This window comes from Heloderma suspectum, chromosome 10, assembly GCF_057233095.1.
Source record: "Heloderma suspectum isolate Gila_16-S chromosome 10, 16-S_ref, whole genome shotgun sequence".
Taxonomy (NCBI): domain Eukaryota; kingdom Metazoa; phylum Chordata; class Lepidosauria; order Squamata; family Helodermatidae; genus Heloderma; species Heloderma suspectum.
In genome coordinates this window covers 2,209,269-2,234,637 of record NC_139467.1, presented here as the reverse complement: position 1 = coordinate 2,234,637, position 25,369 = coordinate 2,209,269, and the positions used below count along the sequence as shown (strand labels likewise).

At 47.9% G+C, this 25,369-nt stretch overlaps 1 protein-coding gene across 1 annotated transcript; it reads left to right on the top strand.

Moving 5' to 3' along the window:
* The first annotated feature begins 1,099 nt into the window (after nt 1-1,099).
* Nucleotides 1,100-23,543, top strand: LOC146337427 (putative inactive cytochrome P450 2G1). Its single transcript, XM_084814567.1, has 5 exons — nt 1,100-1,282; nt 2,088-2,226; nt 19,576-19,763; nt 21,967-22,108; nt 23,362-23,543. Exons 4-5 carry the CDS (start codon nt 21,985-21,987, stop codon nt 23,541-23,543), a joined length of 306 nt encoding a protein of 101 aa, XP_084670693.1. The 5' UTR covers nt 1,100-1,282; nt 2,088-2,226; nt 19,576-19,763; nt 21,967-21,984.
* The last annotated feature ends 1,826 nt before the right edge of the window (nt 23,544-25,369 follow it).

Here is a 25,369-nt window from a genome sequence, read left to right as displayed (position 1 = left end):
GCCTGGCAGAACATACATAAGGACATCAGAAGAGCCCTGCTGGATCAACCCAGGGTCCTTCTAGTCCAGCATTCTGTTCACACTTGGCCAACCAGCTGCCCATGGGAAACCGACGAGCAGAACATCAGTGCAACAGCACCCTCCCACCCATGTTCCCCAGCAACTGGTGTACATAGGCATACTGCCTCTGATACTAGAGGTGGCATATAGCCATCAGGACTAGTAGCCATTGATAGCCTTCTCCTCCAGGAATTTATCTAATGCCCTTTTAAAGCCATCCAAATTGATGGCTATCACCACATCTTGTGGTAGCAAATTCCATAGTTTAACTCTGTGCTGTGTGAAGAAGTCCTTCCTTTTATCTGTCCTGAATCTCCCACCAATCACCTTCATGGGGTGACCCCAGTGGATTCTAGTATTTGTGGAGAGGGAGAAAAATGTCCCCCTATCCATGTTCTCCACACCAGGCATAATGTTGTACAACTCCATCATGTCTCCCCTTACTCCCCTTTTTTCCAAGCTAAACAACCCCAGCTGTTGGACCTTCCCTCATAGGGGAGATGCTCCAGCCCCTTGATCATTTTAGTGGCCCTTTTCTGCACTTTTTCCAGCTCTACAATATCTTTTTTTAGGTGTGGTGACCAGAATGGTACACAGTATTCCAAGGGTGGTCGCACCATAGATTTGTATAAGGGCAGTATGATCTTGGCAGTTTTATTCTCAATTCCTTTTCTAATTATGCCTAACATGGAGTTTGCCTTTTTCACAGCAGCCGCACGCCGGGTTGACATCTTCACTGAGCTGTCCACCACGACCCCGAGATCTCTTCCTTGGTCAGTCACCGCTAGCTCAGAACCCATCAGGTTATACTTGAAGTTGGGATTTTTTGCATCAGCATGCTCACAAACAGCTTAGGCAGGGATGATGGTGTTATTTTAGCCTACTACAAACAAAATAATAGATCAGTGTGAGTCAAATGGGACTTTCTCATGCCGCTTTGCCACCAGCTCCAAAACCTCTCACCAAGGGCAAACAAAGGAGACAGTGCTGGCCCCATAGAAGAACTGCAGGTCACTGAAAAGGCCAGTTTCCTCTCTTCATGCAGTTCTACGACGTATATGCCAACATCCTGAAGTACTTTCCAGGGCCCCACACCAGGGTCTATGACCTTTTGGGAGGCATGAGGCTCTTCATTGCCAAGAGAGTGAAGGACAGCCAGCAGACCCTCGACCCCGACTCCCCTCGGGACTTCATCGACTGCTTCCTCATCCAGATGGAGAAGGTACCTTGCTGGGGCATGAGGTGGGCGGGGACTGCCGAAAGGACTCTGCAGCCCCCACTAGGCCCACATGAGGACTCATGGGCGCAAAGACACATGAGACTGCTGGATTGCCACAAGGGCTCGGCAGCCTCTGCTGCTGATGCTGGAGGATGCCGTGCCTTTTGCACCTTGGAATCGAAATGCATCGTCACTTCCTTAAAAAAAATAAAACATAAAAAATAACAACCAAGGAACAATAGACAGCAGTTTAGACCAAGACTGGAGATTCCGCACTCACTGTAACTGCAACACTCTACTTGCCAGGGCCAAAGATTTTGTAAAAGTGTCAGGATCAGAAGTGAAAATGTTTTCAGTTGGAGCTGGAAACCCAAGCTCTGGAAAAGGCTCATTCACAAAAATGTTAATTGTCATTGCAAATATTATTTACTATACCCCATGATCAGAACAGCTGCTGCTTCGTCACTTGTCAGCCGAGCCATCTTGCCCTCAATGTGCATGGGAAATATCATTGTGTTGCAAAGTTCTGTTTACACCAGCATAAATTGGCCCAGCTAAAGAATATATTTTACCTGTTTGCATCTCCAGCATGAGTGGAAAGGCAATCAGGATCTAAAGAAAACAATACATCTAGCTCACCTTGCCAAACATCTAGCTCACCTAGGCTTTGATCACCCTGCGGGCATGAAACACTTCCTCATTCCCACTGTCAATAGACAGTAAGGTGGCCACCTGTCCTTGCCTCTGGTTCCCACCAGCCATACAAGCAGGAATGTTCTAATGATGATTTGTTCCTATTTACCTTTAGGAAAAAGATAACCCATCCAGTGAATTCAACATCAGGAACCTGGAGCTCACCACCCAAAACTTGTTCTTTGCCGGGATGGAGACTGTCAGCTCCACCCTGAGATACAGGTTTCTGATGATGAAATACCCCGAGGTGCAAGGTACAGAGGGGAGAAACTCATGAATCAATTCTTTTCATCTGTCTTCACAGCGGAAGATATAGGACAGATACCTCTGCCTGAACTCATGTTTTCAGGAAGGGAGTCTGAGGAACTGAGGCAAATAGTGGTGACAAAAGATGAAGTTCTCAACCTTATGAACAAATTGAAAGTTAATAAATCATGGGGCACAGGTGGTATCCATCCTAGAGTTCTTAAAGAACTCAAACAGGACATTGCTGATGTTCTAACAAAAATATGTAACATGTCTCTAAGATCAGCTTCTGTATCAAAGAACTGGGGAATGGCCAATGTAAGAACAATTTTTTTTAAAGGATCCGTGCGGATCTCAGAAATGATGGGTCAGTAAGCTTAACATCTGTTCTGGGTAAATTGGCTGAAAGCATGATTAAGGATAAATTTAGTAAGCATACAGAAGGACGAGCCCTGCTGAAAAAGAATCAGCATGGCTTCTGCCAAGTTAACTCTTGTCCCACTAACCTGTTAGAGTTCTTTGAGAGTGTCAGTAACCATGTAGACAGGTGTGAACAAAGTCCCTCACCAAAGACTCCTGAGCAAACTTAGCAGTCATGGAATAAGAGGGGAAGTCCTCTTATGGATCAGCAACTGGTTAAAGAACAGAAAGCAGAGAGTAGGAATAAATGGTAAATTCTCTCAATGAAGGGGAGTAAATAGTGGGGTCCCACAGGGATCTGTATTGGGACCAATGCTTTTCAATCTGTTCATAGATGATCTGAAATAAGAAAGGACAAGTGAAGTTGTCAAGTTTGCTGATGAACCAATTTATTTAAGGTGGTTTAAACAAAAAGGGATTGCAAGGAACTCCAAAAGGATCTCTCCAAAGTGGGAGAATGGGCATCTAAGTGGCAAGTGCGGTTCAATGCAAGCAAGGGCTTCTTCACATGGAGTTTTATCTTGCTATTATCTTAGTCACAGAAGGTTGCAGGTCCTTTAGATGATGTTGTTAACCTCCTGGACATCTCCCACACTAAATGACCTTCCTTCAATTTTTTAAAAGATATGAGATAATGAGCTATCAAATTACAGTGCTTGAGTTCCACTTGAGTTTATTTATTTATTTAAAATATTTCTTGGCCGCCTTTCAAGGCAGAAGCCATCCCAAGGTGGCTTACAGCAATCAAATACATAAAAACAGTTAAAATATTAAAAGTGATAAAACATAAAACAATAAAAACAACGATAAAAGCCAACAATAAAACCAGCAACAATGTTAACAGCAGTACCAGCAACAATAGCAGTCATAGCATGAGAAGGCCAAGGTAAAATAATGTTTTAAAGTCCTTCTTAAAAGTCTGCAATGATGGAGCATGGTGGACCTCCGATGGCAGCTTGTTCCAAAGGGGTGGGGCCACTGCAGAGAAGGCCCTCTCATGTGTGGTCACCCACCTGACTGCTCTCACGGGTGGGCAAATGAGAAGGGCCTCTCTTTCTGAACTCAAAGGGTGGGCAGGCTGATATGGGTGAAGGCGGTCCTTCAAGTAACTTAGTCCCAAACCGTTTATGGCTTTGAAGTTCAAAAACAGCACTTTGAATTGGGCTCAGAAACACACCGGTAACCAGTGCAGCTGGCGCAGTATAGGCACAATGTGATTGAATCTCCTCGTCCCCACCAACACTCGGGCGGCCTAATTCTGCATGAGCTGGAGTTTCTGAGCCATCTTCAAAGGCAGCCCCACGTATCGCGCATTACAGTAGTCCAGGCTGGATGTCACTAATGTGTGGATAACTGAGGCAAGGACTGTCCTCCCCAGATAGGGCCGCAGTCGGCGTATCAGCCTAAGCTGGTAAAAGGCACTCCTGGGCACCGCAGCCACCTGGGCTTCCCCAGTGAGCTCAGAGTCCGGGGGACTCCCAGACCGCGCACTTGGTCGTTCAGGGGGAGTGCAGCCCATCTGAGACCAGTTGTAAACCTCCTTCTGAAGTAGTTGGTTTCCCAGTCCACAGTAGGGATGGTGGAGAATTCTGCCACGGACTCCAGTGAGGCCGGATTTGGAGTCCGTGGCAGAATGGCCTCCCTCCCCGCCACCCTGCGGAATCCCCCCAGGACAGAACTACCTGGTGGCGGATGCAGCGGCAGCTCCGGCAGGTGATGAAGCGGCGGCGGCGGCTACGGCCACTGCCGGGCTGCTGCAGCAGCAAATGAGAGCCGTCATAGTGGCCGCCATTTGCGTCCCTACGCTAGCCTATCACTAGCTAGCCTATCACGGCTATCTACGTAAATATTTACGTAGCCTATCACGGCCCACAGTAACTCCATCTTGTCTGGATTAAGTTTCAGCTTGTTCCCCATAGTGACCTATGGCTGCGAGAGCTGGACCATAAGGAAGGCTGAGCGAAGGAAGATAGATGCTTTTGAACTGTGGTGCTGGAGGAACATTCTGAGAGTGCCTTGGACTGCAAGAAGATCAAACCAGTCCATCCTCCAGGAAATAAAGCCAGACCGCTCACTTGAGGGAAGAATATTAAAGGCAAAACTGAAGTACTTTGGCCACATCATGAGAAGACAGGATACCCTGGAGAAGATGCTGATGCTAGGGAAAGTGGAAGGCAAAAGGAAGAGGGGCCGACCAAGGGCAAGATGGATGCATGATGGTCTGGAGGTGATGGACTCGACCTTGGGGGAGCTGGGGGTGGCGACGGCCGACAGGAAACCCTGGTGTGGGCTGGTCCATGAAGTCATGAAGAGTCGGAAGCAACTGACTGAATAAACGACAACAAAATCACGGCTAAAGCAGGGATGCAAGTGGCGAAGGGGACGCCATTTGTGTCCCTGCTTTAGCCGTGATAGGTTATGTAAATATTTATGTAGCCTATGACGGGCTAGCACAGGGACGCAAATGGCGTCCCCTACACAGGACGTCATTTGCGGCCGCAGCAGCCTGAGGGTGGAGGCCCCGCTGCGGGTTGGCCCGGCCGGCGGCTCTGCGGACTGGCCACGGAGTGGAGCCAGCCAAGTAGGATTCCGGGGGGAGGAACGGATCACCTCCCCCCACCTGGGGTCCCCAGCGGAGCCAGGTAAGTGGGGTTTCGTACACCCGTTGCCCACAGTATCTCCATCTTGTCTGGATTAAGTTTCAGCTTGTTCACCCTCATCCATCCCAACACAGCCGCCAGACACTGCTTCAAGAGTTCCACAGCCTCCCTGGAATGTGCAGATGGAAACGAGAGGTAGAGCTGAGCATCATCTGCATGCTGATGACATTTCAGCCCAAACCTCCTGATGACTTCCCCCAGCAGCTTCATGATGATGTTAAAAAGCATGGGGGGCAAGATAGAACCTTGCAGCACCCCACAGGCTAATGGCCATGGGGTGGAACCGAAGTCCCCCAGCACCACCTTCTGAGACGCTCTTCCAGAAAGGATCAGAACCACTTTAAAACTGTGCCTCCCAAGCCCAATCCAGATAAATGATCCAGAAAGATACCATGGACGATGGTATCGCAAGCCACTGAGAGGTCCAGAAGAACCAACAGGGTTGCACTCCCCCCAGCCATTCCCCGGCATAAGTCATCAACCAGTGCGACCAAGGCTGTTACCGTCCCATAACCAGGCCTGAAACCTGATTGGAATGGATCTGAGCAATCAGTTTCATCCAAAATGGGTTGGAGCTGTGAGGCCACCACACGTTCCAGCACCTTGCCCAAGAATGGCAAATTTGACCCAGGGCGGTAATTATCTGGAACCATGGGATCTAAATTTGGTTTCTTCAGCGAGAGCCTCACCACAGCTTCTTTCAAAGCTGCAGGGACCTCGCCGTCTCTCAAGGAGGCACTTACCATGGCAGAGGTGGCCTGAAGGTCAAAACTGATCAGATAATGATCTGTCCATGCCAAAGGAGTCCCCACCGGCTCCCCACCTGCAGATAATTTTCTCCCAATCCAGCACAGAAAGCCAGGTCCAAAGTGTGTCCTGCCGCATGTGTTGGGCAAGATATTATTTGATACAAGCCCACAGTTGACATGGTGGCCATGAAATCCTGAGCTGCTCCCAGACCAAGTAACCTCAGCATGAATATTAAAGTCCCCCAAGACCGTAAGCTTTGGGGTCCTCAACATCACGCTCAAGACCACATCAGTCAGCCCAGTACCAGGTTGTTCAGTCGTTCAGTCATGTCTGACTCTTCGTGACCCCATGGACCATAGCACGCCAAGCCTTCACGTCCTGCGCTCTCTCCCGGAGCGTGCTCAAGTCCATATTCATTGCATCAGTGATGCTATCTAGCCATCTCATCCTCTGCCGTCCCCTTCTCCTTTTGCCTTCAATCTTTTCCAGCATCAGGGTCTTTTCCAGAGAGTTTTCTCTTCGCATTAGGTGGCCAAAATATTTGAGCTTCAGCTTTAGTACCTGTCCTTCCAATGAGCAGTCAGGGTTGATTTCCCTTATGATTGATTGACCTCCTTGCAGTCTAGGGGACTCGTAAGAGTCTTCTCCAGCACCAGAGTTCGAAAGCATCAATTCTTCGGCGCTCAGCCTTCCTTATAGTCCAGCTCTCACAGCCATACATTACAACTGGGAAAACCATAGCTTTGATTATGCGGACCTTTGTCGGCAAGGTGATGTCTCTGCTTCTTACTATGCTGTCTAGGTAGGGATGTCAGAGAATTCCGCCACGGATCTCGGTGAGGCCAAATGCCAGTGCATTCGGCCCCCTGAACTCCTTGGCGGAACGGCCTGCCCCCCTCCTGCCCCCCCTGCAGATCCCCCCCGGGACGAGACTTACCTGGGGCGGATCTTCTGGGCGGCGGCGGCTGCGACGGCAGCTTCGGTGGCGGCAGCTGTGGCGGCTGGTCTTCCGACGGGCTGCTGCCACCAGCATTTGCAGTCTTGTAAAAAACAACAACAGCAACATGATAGGCTATGTAAAGATTTACGTAGCCTATCATGGCTGGGTTTAAAAAAAAACACAACAACGACGTGATAGGCTACGTAAATATTTAGGTAGCCTATCATGGCTGGGTTTTAAAAAAAAACAAAAAAACCGCACACGCAAATGGCGGCGGCTGCAGCTGCCTCCATTTGCATTCCTTATTTTTGGCCGTCTTAGTCTACGTAAATATTTACGTAGACTATGACGGCGAAAATAAAGGGGAACGCAAATAGTGTAGCGGGCGCTATTTGCGTCCCTTTTTGATTTGCCGTTTTAGATTCACTAAAACGGTGAATCAAAAAGGGACTCAAATAGCGCCCGCTACGCTATTTGCGTTCCCCTTTATTTTCGCCGTCATAGTCTACATAAATATATACGTACACTAAGACGGCCAAAAATAAGGAACGCAAATGGTGGCGACCGTAGCCGCCGCCATTTGCGTACACGTTTTTTTTGGTGTTTTTTCCCCAGAGCCCTCTGTGGCCAGAAATTCGGCTGCGGACGGCTCTGGCCTGGTTGGGCTTGGCTGGCTGCTCCGCAGAGCTGCCGCAGAGCACAGCCAGCCATGTAGGATTCCGGGGGGGAGGAATGGATCGCCTCCCCCCCGTCAAGGATTCCGGGGGGAGGGACAGAACGTCTCCCCCCACCATCAACATAATCCGCGGAAAGGCAAGTGACTTTCGTACATCCCTATGTCTAGGTTTGCCATAGCTTTCCTCCCAAGGAGCAAGCATCTTTTAATTTCATGGCTACGGTCACCGTCTGCGGTGATCTTGGAGCCCAAGAAAATAAAATCTGTCCATTTCTTCCCCTTCTATATGCCAGGAAGTGATGGGGCCAGATGCCATGTTCTTCGTTTTTTTAATGTTGAGTTTCAACATTTTGCACTCTCCTCTTTCACCCTCAACAAGAGGCTCTTGAGATCCTCTTCGCTTTCTGCCATTAGGGTGGTATCGTCTGCGTATCTGAGGTTGTTGATAATTCTCCCGGCAATCTTAATTCCGACCTGTGATTCATCCAACCCGGCGTTTCTCATGATGTACTCTGCATATCAGTTAAATAAGCAGGGCGACAATATGCCGCCTTGTCGTACTCCTTTCCCAATTTTGAACTAATTGGTTGTTCCATGTCTGATTCTTACTGTTGTTTCTTGACCTTCGTACAGGTTTCTCAGGAGACAGGTAAGGTGGTCTGGTACCCCCATCTCTTTCAGAATTTGCCACAGTTTGTTGTGATCCACACAAACAAAGGCTTTAGCGTAGTCAATGAAGCAGAAATAGACGTTAATTCAGGTGACCATCGTATCTACTACTGTGAGCAAGAATCCCTTAAAAGAAATGGAGTAGCACTCATAGTCAACAAAAGGGTGGGAAAAGCAGTACTGGGGTACAATCTTAAAAATGATAGAATGATCTCAGTACAAATCCAAGGCAAACCATTCAGCATCACAGTAATTCAAGTCTATGCCCCAACCACTGAGGCCGAAGAAGCTGAGGTTGATCGGTTCTATGAAGACCTACAACACCTTCTAGAACTAACACCCAAAAAAGATGTCCTCTTCATCATAGGGGATTGGAATGCTAAAGTAGGAAGTCCAGAAATCACCGGGATAACAGGCAGGCATGGCTTTGGTGTACAAAATGAAGCAGGACAAAGGCTAATAGAGTTTTGCCAAGAGAACACGCTGATCATAGCAAGCACTCTTTTCCAACAGCACAAGAGACGACTCTACACATGGACATCACCAGATGGTCAATATCGAAATCAGATTGATTATGTCCTTTGCAGCCAAAGATGGAGAAGCTCCATACAGTCAGTAAAAACAAGACCTGGAGCTGACTGTGGCTCAGATCATGAGCTGCTTCTTGCAAAATTTTGGCTTAAATTGAAGAACGTAGGGAAAACCACTAAACCATTCAGGTATGACCTCAATCATATCCCTTATGAATATACAGTGGAGGTGAGGAATAGATTTCAGGGATTAGACCTGATAGACAGAGTGCCTGAGGAACTATGGACGGAGGTCTGTAACATTGTTCAGGAGGCAGCAACTCAATCCATCCCAAAGAAAAACAAATGCAAGAAAGCAAAGTGGCTGTCTGAGGAGGCTTTACAAGTAGCTGAGGAAAGAAGGGAAGTGAAAAGCAAGGGAGAAAGGGGAAGATATACCCAACTGAATGCAGAGTTCCAGAGAATAGCAAGGAGAGACAAGAAGGCCTTCTTAAATGAACAATGCAAAGAAATCGAGGAAAACAATAGAATGGGAAAGACTAGAGATCTTTTCAAGAAAATCGGAGATCTCAAGAGAATGTTTTGTGAAAAGACGGGCATGATAAAGGACAAAGAAGGCAGGGACCTAACAGAAGCAGATGAGATTAAGAAGAGGTGGAAAGAATACACAGAAGAACTATACAAGAAAGATCTGAATGTCCCTGATAGCCATGAGAGTGCGGTCACTGAACTTGAGCCGGACATCCTCAAGAGTGAAGTCAAGTGGGCCTTAGGAAGCATTAGTAACAACAAAGCTAGCGGAGATGACAGTATTTCAGCTGAGCTATTTAAAATCCTAAAAGATGATGCTGTTAAAGTGCTGCATTCAATACGCCAACAAATTTGGAACACTCAACAGTGGCCGCAAGACTGGAAAAGGTCAGTTTACATTCCAATTCCAAAGAAGGGCAATGCCAAAGGGTGTTCAAACTACCGCACAATTGTGCTCATTTCACATGCCAGCAAAGTGATGCTCCAAATCCTACAAGCTAGGCTTCAGCAGTATGCGAACCGAGAACTACTGGAAGTACAAGCTGGGTTCCGAAGAGGCAGAGGAACTAGAGATCAAATTGCCAACTTTCGCTGGATCATGGAGAAAGCAAGAGAATTCCAGAAAAACGTCTATTTCTGCTTCATTGACTACGCTAAAGCCTTGATTGTGTGGATCACAACAAACTCTGGCAAATTCTTAAAGTGATGGGAATACCAGACCACCTTACCTGTCTCCTGAGAAACCTGTACGAGGGTCAAGAAGCAACAGTAAGAACCAGACATGGAACAACCGAGTGGTTCAAAACTGGGAAAGGAGTATGACAAGGCTGCATATTGTCACCCTGCTTATTTAACTTATATGCAGAGTACATCATGAAAAACGCCGGGTTGGATGAATCACAGGTCAGAATTAAGATTGCCGGGAGAATTATCAACAACCTCAGATACGCAGACGATACCACCCTAATGGCAGAAAGCGAAGAGGATCTCAAGAGCCTCTTGTTGAGGGTGAAAGAGGAGAGTGCAAAAGCTGGTTTGAAACTCAACATTAAAAAAACGAAGATCATGGCATCTGGCCCCATCACTTCCTGGCATATGGAAGGGGAAGAAATGGAAGCAGTGACAGATTTTACTTTCTTGGGCTCCAAGATCACCGCAGACGGTGACTGTAGCCATGAAATTAAAAGATGCTTGCTCCTTGGGAGGAAAGCTATGGCAAACCTAGATAGCATAGTAAGAAGCAGAGACATCACCTTGCCGACAAAGGTCTGTCTAATCAAAGCTATGGTTTTCCCAGTAGTAATGTATGGCTGTGAGAGCTGGACTATAAGGAAGGCTGAGTTCCGAAAAATTGATGCTTTCGAACTGTGGTGCTGGAGAAGACTCTTATGAGTCCCCTGGAATGCAAGGACGTCAAATCAGTCAATCCTAAAGGAAATCAACCCTGAGCGCTCATTGGAAGGACAGATACTGAAGCTAAAGCTCAAATATTTTGGCCACCTAATGCGAAGAGAAAACTCTCTGGAAAAGACCCTGATGCTGGGAAAGACTGAAGGCAAAAGGAGAAGGGGACGGCAGAGGATGAGATGGCTAGATAGCATCACCGATGCAATGAATATGAACTTGAGCACACTCCGGGAGAGAGCGCAGGACAGGAAGGCCTGGCGTGCTGTGGTCCATGGGGTCACGAAGAGTCGGGCACGACTGAACGACTGAACAACAACAACAACTGTTGCAGAACCCAGAGTCAGAGAGACCACGGAGTGAAGGAAAAAGAGATTCTTTATTTAACGCGCGGGCTTAAGGCTGGAATCATTTCCAAAGAGCCAGAAGCCCCGATTTACATTAGCACATTGGTTTTATAGACATTGTGACACATATGAAACGGCTCCTCCTCCCCCTCCCGCGTGGGGTTGCAGTCCTCAACATTTCTTCTCCTAGCACCATTGTTTATAATACAAGAACTGGGTTATAGGGTAGCCATGATAAGGAGAGAACAGAAGAGAACAGCAGAGAACAAGATATACAATTGTATGACCTTTGACAAGATAAGGAATTCCTGTGTCTCGTCAGCTTACAACAATATATTTAAGGGAGAAAGAGCTCAGCAAGAACATGAAGCATGAGACTGCATGAGGCTACTTAGTCTGACCCCCGATATGGCTGCTACATTCCCCCCTTAAATGCATAATTTCATTACAATTATAGCATTTTTGATAACCATACAAAGCTTTTTGTGACATACATATTACTTAGCCTTTTGTTGGGCTATTAGAGCATAGAGGGCAGCAGTTTTACTAGCTGAGACATAAAACAGATTGGTTAAACAGCGCATAAGACAAGGAACGCAGAGACATAACAGTATCTTTATGAACAACACTGGTAGAATTAGGATGAACAATGCTTTCAAGCCAGCTAAGATCTGGAAGCCAAGGGGTTAACTAATTTAGCTAATTGTTTTGTCTTATTGTTTTGTTAGCTACTATATTGTGCAGCTTGTTGATCTGTTCATCTACAGCATTGCCATTATCAGTTAAAACAACAGAGCTTTTGGTGTGTCTCACAACTTAAATGATGAAGAAGGAAGAGGTAATCTATACCAGCTCTATTTTCTAGAACTGCACCTCTTAGATCACGCAACTCTTTATTTAACAATGACAATGCTCGTGAGGTGGCATTTATGCTTTTGGCTAAGCTGCAAGCTAACCGGTTGATCTCCAGACTATTAGCCAAGGCTAAACATGGAACCCCAACCAGTGACATTGCTAAGGCCAATTTTTCTGAGTCAGAATATAACTGCACATGACTATTACAATTTTTAGTTAGTTGGAGTGCTCGAGGCTGCCGTTGACGGATTTTCTCGGGCTACAGGGGAAGAATTGGCACCAGTTCAATTGGCGGCTGAGGCAACATGGGTGGTTATTAGACAAGTTGGCAGGAATGAATGACCAAGGGTGGGAACCACATGTCTAAAACCATCTATGAGGCAAAAGTAAGTGGGCATCATTAAAATATATGTTTTGAATTTTATTACAGTGGAAGGGGGCCAGGGATAGCTTTATATTTTCTGGAAAAAATTTTGACAATTAAGCATTCGTGCACACGTAGCATTTGTTTCAGCAACGATGAGGGTGCGTAGAGTGAACTCTGTAGGGGGTAGGATCTTTGCAACCACGCCCCAATTAGCATTTTGGGAATAAGTTAAACTTACACCATAAACTCTTAACATGGTATCTTTTTCAATTTTTCTAGGATGTCTACAGACAGGTATTAGGCAAGAGCTAATAAGCCTGTTTGCAGGTGTACCTCTTGGCAAACAAAAATGTTTTACTCTCGTGATGTTAGCCAGGTGAAGCCAGTAATTATCAGCAAATCACTGGGACAAACTTTTCCTTCCAGGGGCAGACCCCCCTTTTTGCACCTTATTAAGGAGACACAATGCAACACTACTAACACTACAACATGCATGTTTGATCTTCTTTGGGATCTGACCGTACGCCGGGCAGCTATTCACCTGGCAAGCTGCAGTAGGGTCTAGTCCCCTTCTTCAATTCTCCAGTTGCAGGTCTGACCGTACGCAGGGGGACAGTCTCCCGGTGTGTCCACAGTAAGGTCTAGCCTGAATCTTCTTACTGCTTTTTCAGAATGATTTTTAAAGGATTTTCAGGATTTCTGTTCACAGTCCACTCCCCCCCCTCGCTCTCTTGACTCGTGTCCAATGTATCCAGGGTTTAACTCCAGCTGCTTTCATAGCTGCGGGGGTGGAAAGTATGACAGTTCTCAGTCCTCTCCATCTGGGAGTCAAAGGGTTATTTTTCTCTCTTTAACTTATACTTTAACTCTTGGTTGGAAAGGATGAATTTCTGTGATGGGAATGGCTTATTTTTTTTAAGACAAAGCGAGGCTGGGCTTGAAGAACTTTGCTCAGTGTTTGGACTTCTTGTTTAAGGCTAACGTTTGCTTGCTCTTGATACCACTCCAGTGTCAATCATGAAGTCAATGTCACGGCCCCTCACAGTCAATGTCACGGCCCCTCTCAAGCTGTCTCCCTCTTCGCCCATTCTGGCCCCTTTGGTTTTCTCCTTTGTGTATTTGATTTATTTTATTTGGGCATTCATGCCACTAATGTCCATCTTGTCCACACTGGGTACACTGGTTCTTTTTTAAGAATCTTCTGCCTCTGCCGGGTCTTCTTCTTTTCTTCTTTCGTCCACGTCTTCTTGGGCCTCTGGGTCGAGGGGGGTGTACTGGCGATAGGCATTTGAAAGACGCTCCAAGTACGCTCTGGGGCCTCGGTGGCACCTTGCAGCACTTTAGACACTTTGGTCATATTAACTGACTTCTTCATACCTGCCTTTACGGCTTTTAACAGCAGGGTTTGATACTGGGTGAGGCGCTCTAGCCCCACTTGTGTTTTGGGATTCCAGCGAGGGGGGGATTTACTTACAAGGAGACTTTATTGGGTAACTTACAGCACACAGGCGTACTTAATGGTTGGATTAGACAGCTTCTCTGAACCACGAGCTATTGGGCTAAATGGGTTTTTATACCATACATGCTACCCATGAGGCAGCACAACACTAGCAAGCATTTCCAGCATAGGCTAGAAGTGTTTGGTTCTCAGGCACAGCTTCCTGTAAACAACTTCGCTTCCCAAAGTGCTTGATAACACTTTTATTTATTAGTATGGGAAGACAAATTTTTTCTCTTTCTTTTGCTTTCTTTTTCTGCCTGTATTGCAGATCATGTTTCAAACTTTTTATATAAAACTTTCTGATCCATGCACCAGCCTTGTCTCTTTATTTGTCTTTTTCAAGTTAAACTCACTTACTTAAACCTTTCTGCTCTACACTAGTCCCAATGACACACATTTGGGATAGGGTCTTTTTTCCTTCTAGTTACATTTTTTTCATCTTAAAGAACTATTACATTATTGTGGCTACTTTACCCCAGGTAACAAGCTCCAGGCACAATCAGCTGCTTTTAATTTACCCTGGGGGCAACTATGGCCACACTTCTTTTCTACAAATGTTTTTTTTCTTGGCCTCTTGCCTTTTCTTTCTTCTTCTTTTTTTTTCCTTCTCTATCTGTCTTCTACTTTCTCTATTTCCTTCTTTTTTTACTTGCCTTTGTCTTTTCTCCTTGTCATCCATCGGGAACCACACTTAGTATCATTTGGAGTTGCAACTAACACTAATCTGCAAATATCACATATATTTTATGATATCTAAGAAATCATAAAATATACACAACAAACTTTTTCTGCAATTTAACACAATGAATGGAAAACACTTTTTGCATGGTAAGGCATGATGGAGCAGATCCAGCAATCATACTGCTCTTCTGGCTGAAAGCTCAGGGCCCATCAAAATCAAGGGACGGGCATACCCACACACGCAAAGAGTTCTAGGTCACCATTTTTGTATCGGCAACTCTATGCTGCATGAGTTCTGGCAGAAGGAAATCTAAAAGTTATAGATCAAACTCAGCCTGCTGTACACTGAGCTGACTACAAACATAGACACACGGTCCACAGCGATGAGAGTTCAAGTTTATCCAAAGCTTCACAGCACTGTCCATGGCAAGTCTTTGACAATTTAAAATTTTAGTCCATGTGCAGAGTGTCTCTAAAAAGCCCAGATGATGATGGAGGCAACCAGAGAAGGCTCTGGGCAAAGAAGATGCGATGTTTCCAGCAAAGGCTCTCCACTCTTGCATCAGTTTAAAAAGGGAACGTGTGGCCCTACACCCCTTCTGACAGACAAGGGCCTTTCACTTTTTAGCAAGGCCTCTGTCTAAACAGAGCGGCACAGCTCAGCTCTCTAGCCGTGACGCTTTAACCTGGGCAACTCCTTTGTAAATTTTATTTTACTTCTGTCAGGTTCTCTCACAGACATTTTAAAAAGTTACTCTTTTTTTTTCTCTTCTAACCTGGTACACAAAAGCACTGAAACACTGAGTGCCGAAACTCAGGACGCTGGGGGGTGATGGGCATCACCTTATACTTGCATTTTTCAAGCAGCCATTAATCTTCGGGGAGGCAGTGGGGTGATTTGCAGGACTTCAAAGGCAAGCTTCCCAGTGTGTTTGTATTTGTAAATCCCAAGCTCAAAACAGGACAGGATGAGGTACAGGGCAGCCAAATTCTTGCTTTGGCACGGGCAACAAATAACTCGGGTCAGCTTTCTTCGCTGGGGTCTCAAACAGGAAAACAGTCTTAATTTAAAGTTGTAACATCACTGACAGCGTCAGCCAGCCAGCTACACAGATCTCATTGTTTTTTAAGACAGTTGCTCCAGTATCTTCTTTTCTTCTCAATCAGGTTGGGTCTCCCAGCTTACACAGTTTATTGCAGCTTCCAGGAGCATGGTAGTAGCGCGATTTTGGCTTGGCCAGGAACATGCTGTCTGGTTTCTCGGTCTCTTCAGCACACACACTTAGGCAGTGTAACACTGGACACTCAAATCAGTGAGATTTCTTCATTGCAGGGAATCCCACGGCAAAAGCTTAATGGTTACGCTCTTCAGAAATCATATAGCCGATGGTCAGTAGCTACAGGCTCTATGCAATTCTAACACAGTTCAAAGCTAAACACGGCTACCTTGACAGAGATCTTCAACATGGTCTCTCCGCTTCATTCTGCTTTGGGCCAGTCTTACGGCACACTTTCCACTCGAAGAGGGGTCTAGCCTGCGCTCTGGGGGCTGATTCTTCACCTTTATTTTCTATTTTGCCTTCATCTTCTGGGTCTTCATTTTCAGTTTCCATTCCTTAGGGATTTTATCTCAATTAGGCGAGGTGATGATGTTGCACAACTCAGAACGTTGTGGGCAATTTTCCTGCCCCCCCTCTCTCGGCGCGCTAGGCTAACAGCTACTCTTCGGCCTTACACTCTCACGCTCCCACGCTTTGTTAAAAGCCAGACTGTCCTGCAACATTTTTCTAATTAACAGCCTCAGATCTTGTTCTTTTTTTCCTCTCAGCTCGACCTTGAGCTTTTTGCTGTTTTCTCTTTCTATTCTGAATCTTTTTTAAAAAAACCTTTTTCCTTCTTTGTTCGACATACATCTCAAGGGGTGCAAGGTTTGCTTCCCCCACTCCCCATAGCCTCCCTCCTAAATTGAAGACAGACACAATTAGGGAATGGGAATTGGTCAGTGAGTAAGGGGTCTCACTGGCCGACACAAGAGGATTTTTCACACCACGCACTTTGCTACTGGCCTGGGCACCCGGACGGTCAACGGTATGCTTCAGAAACCGCAGTAGCCACTCACACAATCATCAATCTCTCCACTGCATCCATATGTCCCTGCCACCCACTTTTCCCACTTTTTACCAGAGCGGAAAGCGGCTTCCCCAGCTTCCCCAGCTTCCTACCGAGTACTGGCGTGCTGGGTACTGGCACCCACTCGGGGGTGTGATCAGGCCCCCCTTCTACCCGCAAGGAGTAGGTTCTTTTTGTATACGTATACCACCAACACTGACCTTCTTCACAAGGCGGGGCCCTCTTTTTTTCTGCCCAGTGGCCTTTCTCCCTAAAGGCGGGGCCCTCTTTTTCCCATATACTTGCCTTTCTCCTGAAGGCTTCCAATGTGGGTTTCAACTCAGTTGCAGCTGCGATACAGGCAGGGCTCAAGTTCCTTCCTCCGCTTCCCAAGGTTCTCTTGCCGCTCGCTGCCGTTTGGGCGATCCCGGTGCAGGCTTTCTCCCATTCACTCGACAAAAAGGTTGGTGGCGCCAAGAAAGGGAGGCATGCGCCGAGCTCGTCTTCCCGGTGCGGCGATCAAGAGCAGGCAACTGCCACCTGTCTGGCTCAGAGCCTGCCACATCCGAGTCACGGCACCATTTATGTTGCAGAACCCAGAGTCAGAGAGACCACGGAGTGAAGGAAAAAGAGATTCTTTATTTAACACACGGGCTTAAGGCTGGAATCATTTCCAAAGAGCCAGAAGCCCCGAAATACATCAGCACATTGGTTTTATAGACATTGTGACACATATGAAACGGCTCCTCCTCCCCCTCCCGTGTGGGGTTGCAGTCCTCAACATTTCTTCTCCTAGCACCATTGTTTATAATACAAGAACTGGGTTATAGGGTAGCCATGATAAGGAGAGAACAGAAGAGAACAGCAGAGAACAAGATATACAATTGTATGACCTTTGACAAGATAAGGAATTCCTGTGTCTCGTCAGCTTACAACAATATATTTAAGGGAGAAAGAGCTCAGCAAGAACATGAAGCATGCGACTGCATGAGGCTACTTAGTCTGACCCCCGATATGGCTGCTACACAACAACAACAAAAGGCGTGCACAGAGGTGCTGCCTCTGCGGGCCACACCTTATATACCTGTAGGAGACAGCAGAGAGTGGACTCAGTTTGACTGATAGGCTGGGAAGCCAGCAAGATGTCACAGACAACTCCCCACCTCCTTCTCTTCCCTCCTGAAAAGAGGAAAACAAAACCCGCAATAAGAGGAGCTGGACCACAGCGCCATCTAGGGCTGTATAATGAAACTTATGGAAGACTCAGATACGGGGGAAAGGTGGGGGGAAAGGGTGGAGTGAGGAAGCTCTTGTAAAGGGAGTCTGCCATGACCCTGCATTTAAAAAGGAAGGAGAAAGCCCAGTTTTAAATGTGGGATTTTAGGCTGGTTTAGAGATGCTCCAGGTGTAAAGTGATGCACGTTGGGGCAAAAAATCCCAACTTCAAGTATAAACTGATAGGTTCTGAGTGAGCCGTGCCTGTCCAAGAAAGAGATCTTGGGGTTGTGGTAGACAGCTCAGTGAAGATGTCAACCCAATGTGCTGCTGCTGTGAAAAAGACAAACTCCATGCTAGGCATAATTAGGAAAGGAATTGAAAATTAAACTGCCAAAATCATCCTGCCCTTATATAAATCTATAAGCGACCACACTTAGAATACTGTGTACAGTTCTGGTCACTGCACCTAAAAGAGGATATTGTATAGCTGGAAAAGTGCAGAGGAGGGCAACTAAAATGATCAAGGGGTTGGAGCAACTCCCCTACGAGGAAGGTTACAACAGGTGGGATTGTTTCGCTTAGAAAAAAATTGAATAAGGGGAGACATGATAGAGGTGTACAAAATGATGCTTGGTGTGGAGAATGTGGATAGGGAGACATTTTTCTCCCTCTCTCATAACGTTAGAACCCAGAGTTATCCCATGAAGGTGATTGTTGGGAGATCGAGAAGACAGAAAAGTAACTACTTCTTTACACGGTGTGTAGTTAAACTATAGAATTCACTTCTGTAATATATGTTTATGTTGCTGCCACTTAGTGGTAAAAAGGCAAAAGGGTTTCTTTTAGAATAGTTGGAGCTGAATATGCTCCAGGCCTGTGCTTTTGGGTGTGGTTACAAGATGGATGCCAAACAGAACTGTATGACGGGGGGAAAACCCAGTTATTCTTTCATCTTACTGGTGTAGGCTACCTATATTACAACTTCCACGAGATGCAGCGATGGCCACCAATTTGGATGGCTTTATGTTGGGATTGGACAAATTCCCGGAGGAGAAAGCCATCAATGGCTACTAGTCCTGAAGGTTATATGTTACCTCCAGTACCACAGGCAGTATGCTTATCACCGGTTGCTGGGGAACATGGGCGGGAGGGTGCTGTTGCACTTTTGTCCTGCTTGTGGTTTCCGGGCCAACAGCTGATTGGCCACTGTGTGAACAGAATGCTGGACTAGATGGACCCTGGGTCTGGTCCACAGGGCTCTTCTTATGCTCTTACATTCATGCAAACAAGCCCACTGGAAAACTATTAAAATCAATTGGAGTGAGTTCTCCCAGGTCAAGAAATAGCTTGTCCAAGGCTCACTGAGAGCAACAAGAGAGTTAAGCATTGTGTGTGTGTTTCTGTATGTATTTCTGCTAGTAAGAAGTTGCCACCCTGCAAGTGTGGGCTTTGTGAAGAGCCCTAAGAACACCTGGATCCACCCCATAAGAACTAGCCATGCTGGATCAGACAAAGCAGCTCCAATTCGTCCACTGTCCACATTCCCACAGTGTCCACCGACGTCCAAAGGAAGCTCACAGCCTGAGCAGACAGGCAAAAGCCCACACGTGTTGTTTTTATCCCCCAGCAACTGGTATTCATAGGTTCAGTACTGGAGTTAGAAATCTAGGTTAACTGATTCTGTGAACATATTTGGAAGCAAAGATGTGTGAGGAAATGGACCGAGTGATTGGCCAGAACCGTGTCCCAAACATTGAAGACCAGAGCCAGATGCCATATGTGGGTGCCATCATCCATGAAGTGCAGAGGGTCAGTGACCTCATCCCCATGAATGTGGCCCACTCGGTTACCTGCGACACTGAATTCTGAGGCTATGTCATCGCTAAGGTGGAGGCTGAGGCAAGAGCAGGAAGGTGACGGGGGCGGCCTAGCCAAGTGGAGAGGTCACCAATATTCATGGCTCTGGCTTTGGGCAGGATCTGCAAACGTGGTGCTTCTCACACAGCCCATAATCTGCCTGTGGAAGTTCTTGGCTGCAGGAAGCAGGGATGGCCACTGGTATAGGTGGCTATCTCCAAAACAGGAGGGTTGGGTTCTCAAGGGTTGCTCTTTGCCATAACGTTACAGCCCTCCACGTATGGAAGTCTGGGCAGCCGTCAAGTGGGAGCCACGGCCAGGAAGACTGTCCTTGCTGAGGCAGCACAATCCCAGTCCAGACAGGAAGCCTTTGAGCACCCTTCCTATCAAGGCCAGCCTGGGCAAGCAGAGCCCCCCAGGGCCTGGGAATTAGGAATGTTGGAGAATTGCACCACGGATTCCAGGGAGGCTGAATTCCAGTGCATTCAGCCCCCCAGAATCCATGGTGGAATGAAGCAACCCCTCCGCCACCCCCCAAAATGGGCCCGGAATGGAGCCTACCTGTTTGCGGCTGTCTGGTGCTCTGCGAATGGCGGCCACATCTGCGGCCGCCATTTGCCTTCCCACGAATGGCCATGATAGGCTACATATGTATTTACGTAGCCTATCATGGCTAACGCAGGGACGCCATTTGCGTCCCTGCAGAGGCCGTGATAGGCTACGTAAATATATATGTAGCCTACCACGGCAATAGGCAGGAACACAAATGGCGGCCGCTACACCATTTGCGTCCCTGTCTTTTGCCGTGATAGGCTACGTAAGTATTTACGTAGCCTATCACAGCAAAAGACAGGGGCGCAAATGGTGAGGCGGCCGCCATTTGCGTTCCTGCCTATTGCCATGATAGGCTACGTAAATATATACGTAGCCTATCACAGCAAAAGACAGGGATGCAAATGGCGGCAGCTACGGCGGCTGCCATTTGCGTCCCTGCACAGCCCAGCAGCGGCCAGATGTCCGGCTGCAGGCAGTCCCGGCCGGCGGCTCCATGGAGTTGCCGTAGAGCGCAGCCGGCCGGGGAGGATTTCGGGGGGAGGGATGGAGCGCCTCCCCCCCACCGCAGATGTCCCTGGACGAAACCAGGTAAGTGTTTTGTACATCCCTACTGGGAATACTTTCTTGGCCACGGAGCTGTTCCAGCCCAGGAGGGGGCTTATCACTGCGATAAGGGGGCTTATCAGAGGCATCTGGGTGGCCACAGTCAGAATCCGCATGCTGAGCTAGATGGCTCTTTAGACTGATCCATGGTGGGGCCTGCTCAGGAGACCTCTCTGCCTAAAAGCCTGGGCTCCTGGGCTCCTTCTTCCTGGCCATTCATGAAACCAATGGGAAACCCCGTTTAGAAGCCCAGTTCCCCCCACTGGCATCTCCCTCTGAGCCTGCCTGAAGGGCTGAAACCCGGCTGCAGTCACAAGTGGACAGATCCACGCAGGATGCTCCTGTAGCGCAGCGTACTGTGAGGGACTTGTATGTCAGCTACCCACATGGCTGAATGAGGTGATACTTATGTGGGTCAGCTACCCGCATGGCTGCATCATACCCATCGCATCGATTTGTAGATGTAACAAGGAAGAGAACTTGTTGATGGATCTTTGGGTTACATATGGCCTGCAGTCCACCACTTGAGGGACTGGGGTGGAGGGATTTGCTCTAGATCAGTGGTTCTCAAACATTTTTTCTCCACAGATCAACTGAAAATTCCTACTGATCTCGGCAGACAACTTATGAAGCTTTGTTTTTCTGGAAATCAAAGCAAAGAGATAGCTCATATTTTAATAAATTATTTCAGCACTGGGATCTTTGTCAAAACCAGTGCTGAATAATAAAGATTATGGGCTGTTGGCCAGGCCACTGAGAAGGGCACCTTGCTGGTAAATTTTTAGAAAAGTATTTGTAGACTGGACCAGCAACATATTATGAAAATTATGGGCCATAGCCCTGATAATCCAGCCCCATTCAAAATGGCCTTGATCTCTGTCATTGGATAAAGAAATGAACAGCAGGGCCAGGTACGTATACCCTTGAACATCCCACAATCTTTCCATGGGCCACCTGAAAGGAGCTTATTGACCACCAATGATCCATGGACCACAGTGTGAGAACCTCTGCTCTGGATCTTGCTGGTGCCCCCTGAATCGTTGCAGTTCTGACCTCCACACCATCTCTTTCCTAGGGCACAGAAATCTACCCCATGCTCACCACCGTCCTGCATGACCCCACAAAGTTTCTGACCCTGGATGCTTTCAACCCAGGGCATTTCCTGGATGAGAACGGACGCTTCAAGAAGAACGATGCCTTTGTGCCCTTCTCCTCAGGTAGAGCCACCCTCCTGAGCACTTCCACAAATGAGAAGGAGCCCATCCCTTTTGCTTTTGTTTCACATGCTCGCTTCTGGAACCTGTGAAGGTGGGTCTCCTCTAGCAAACAGCCATTCTGGCAGTGGCTAGATCTCTCCTGACATCCCTGTTCTTTACACTGGTGCTTTTAGCTTTTGAATGGTAAAAATGTGAGGCAGTAGAAGGGTGAGGCCTCTATGGTGGACAGGTGGATATGGGCAACACCTGCTGGAAAGAGTCTCTAACGCAGGAATGGCGGGATGGGATGGGGCATAGTTCAGCCATGAGCCACAGACATCATGGGAGAGTTTCTTCTTGTTTAAACAGATATTAACTTCAATACAAAGAAACCCTTCCAGGAAGTGCAAACCGGGGCAGGCTTATGCAGTAATGTCTGTAGAAACAGGAGGATTGAGTTTGCCTGACGAGTTCTTCAAATCCAGCACCTTCTTTACTGTGGTGGCTGAGCAAATGACTCTGGCCATTCCCTAGGAAGGGTGTGGAGGCTGCATCCCACCCGCCATGTTTTCTTAGGCAATGGGTACATGGCACGTGGCATCCTGCCTTTGGACCTGAAGGTCCCGCATCTGACCACCATCATGACTGACAGAGGCCAGTGACAGATCTCCACCCACCCCATGAAATGGTCTAACTGCCAGCTTAGGAACTCCCCGGAGTACTTTGGGGGGCTTTGCTGAGGCCTGGCCCTTGAGGAGCAGGAGGCGTGTGCTGAGACAGGACATTAGGGTCTGCAGGGGACCAGCTTCCAACTCACTTCATCTCTGAGATCTGTCTCTGATTCAGCCTTGCTGGACTGAAGACATAGCCCAGAGTATGATGAGGGAGAATCTCTGTCTCTGTCTGCCCCCCCATCCACTTCCTCTACCCCATGCCTCATTTCACAAACCTCTACCCCAGTCCTCCCCAGCATGGTGCCCTCTGGATGTTTTGGACTTTGATTCTCATCAGCAGCCCCAGCCAGCATGGCCTGTGGCCAGGAAGGCTGGGCATTGTAGTCCAAATGTCAGGGGGGCACCAGGTTGGGGAAGGCTGCCCTACCCTGCTTCCCCTGCTCTTGTCTTTTTGAGCAGATGAGCCCTTCTTGGTGTTTTCAAGCATGAATCACATGGAGATGAGCCCTGAGGAGGCCGATCCCCCTGGCCTAAGCCAGGCACCAGCGGCAAAGCTTGCTGGGTCCTTCCCTGCTGATTACTCTCCTCCTTCCCTCGCAGGCAAGCGGATCTGTCTGGGCGAAGCGCTGGCCCGCATGGAGCTCTTCCTCTTCTTCACCACCGTCCTGCAGAGATTCTGGCTGAAGCCCCTCCAGGCCCCCCAGGACATTGACCCAACGCCCCAGGAGAGCAGCTTTGCCAGCATCCCGCCCCTCTACCAGCTCTCCGTCATCCTGCATTGAGTGGAGAGACCAAACTTTCTCCCCTGCCATGGCACTCTTGCACAAGCTGGGCTCCCAGGTCCCCAGGAGCGGGGTGGGCTCTTCTCTTTCCTGGCTCTTGTAAACAGGCTTTCGGGGATGGCTTCCACATTTCACTCCTTAACTAGGCTTCATTCCCCAGGGCGGACTGGGGTCCCTCTGGAAGTCCAGGACGGAAGCAGGCTGCGTGTATTTCCCTCTTATTGCTCCCTTCTTGACCATTGCGGTCCTACCTACCACTGCTGATCTTGAAGGACTTGGAGGCCTCTTGGATTTTTTTCAACAAGCCCTGAGCTTTTAAGCCTTGCAGTTGCCTTGAAATTATACATTTAATTCATCCATTTAGCATTTGCTTTTGGCCTCCCAGTTTATTATAACCCACTTGTCAGTCCAAAGTAGCACTGTGAAGCACAGAACATAACCAGCTTTCCAGGCTGGTAGCATCAGAAGGTCATGACGCATCAGCCTTCAGCCTGATCCAGCAACAAATAACCACAACTGATGTGTCCAGAAGGTCCAGTCAACGACGTGCATGGCTCCACCCTCACCTGGGCCTGTTTCCAAGAGTGATTTACTCCGAGCTGGCGGCGTGTGGAGGTCGTTAGGGATACATGACGTCGTGGCCATCCAGCAGCCGCCCTGGGAAAAACCGGATTTCCTGGGACTGCTTGAAGTCCGATTCCTTTCCTTGGGTCGGGGTCTCTCCGGCATAGCTGCTGTGTGCCCCAACCCCCGCATTGACCTCAGCTATGCTAGCCCTGCCCAGGGGGTGCCTTTCACTGTGACCCCGGGCAAGGGGTGTCTCCTGTGTGTTTCCCATCCCTGCACAAACCAATTAGTGTCTACTCAGAAGTAACTCCCACTGTGGTCAATAAAGCTTCTCCCCTGAATAGAGATCCTGAGGGTTAAAATGGGGGCTGGTTTCCATCTTGGTGTTTACTGCTCTTTTTCCCACAACAGACACATTAGAGTCTCCTCAGAAGTAACTCCCATTGTGCTGAATGAGGCTTGCCCTTTGAATGCCCACACCAGTACTTACAGAGATCCCCCTCAATTGAAATGGCACAGTTTAAAGCACATTTCCCTCAGTGTGGTTAAGCACAATCTCTTTTTGGTTTATTGCCTTACAAAGTAACTACTTCACAGCTTTGTTATAGAGACCGTGGGCAGTATCGGTTTGGTTAGAAAGGGGGCTGTTTTCCCATCCCTGTGTTCTCCCCCCCAACCTTTCCCAGCACATGCATATGTGTGTCTACTCAGAAGTAACACCCATTGTGTTCAGTGAGGCTTGGGGCTCTTTGGGAGGCTTGTCTTGCGAATGCACACAAGGGGAGGTAACTACTTAGCACCTTCCTTCCGGAGCCTGGAGCGGGGGGAGCCTCTCTCATTGGTTGAGCAGCCCCTGCCATGCAGATGATGTTCATTCCAACCCCACCCCCACCCACCCCTACCTGGAAGTAAATTGTGTGAAGCCACGTAGAATGCTGCGATGCACACCCTCGCGGAGCCCTGCCCGGACCAAAGTCGGCTCCTGCAAAAATGCGGGTAAGCCACTCCTCCCTTCTCCTTCTCTTGTGGAAACAGGGCCCAGGTTTCTCCTTGTGCAGTGGTGCAGAAAGCATGAGCACAGCCTGTGCAGTGGAAGAAATGTGTTAGGAAATGCTTAGAGCATGGAAAATTCATTCAAGGCTGATGAAGCAATGAATAGAAAGGGTGGGCGGATGTTTTGCTGTGTAAGCAGCAGGAATGGATTGCACTAAATAAATGACTGCTTTGCTGGCTCCTCGGACTTTCTCTGAAATGGAAGC

Coding starts and splice junctions, on each gene's coding strand:
- LOC146337427 (XM_084814567.1), top strand. CDS start 21,985: ATGCTCACCACCGTCCTGCATGACCCCACAAAGTTTCTGACCCTGGAT. Junction 22,109..23,361: donor CTTTGTGCCCTTCTCCTCAG/GTAGAGCCACCC, acceptor CTTCCCTCGCAG/GCAAGCGGATCTGTCTGGGC.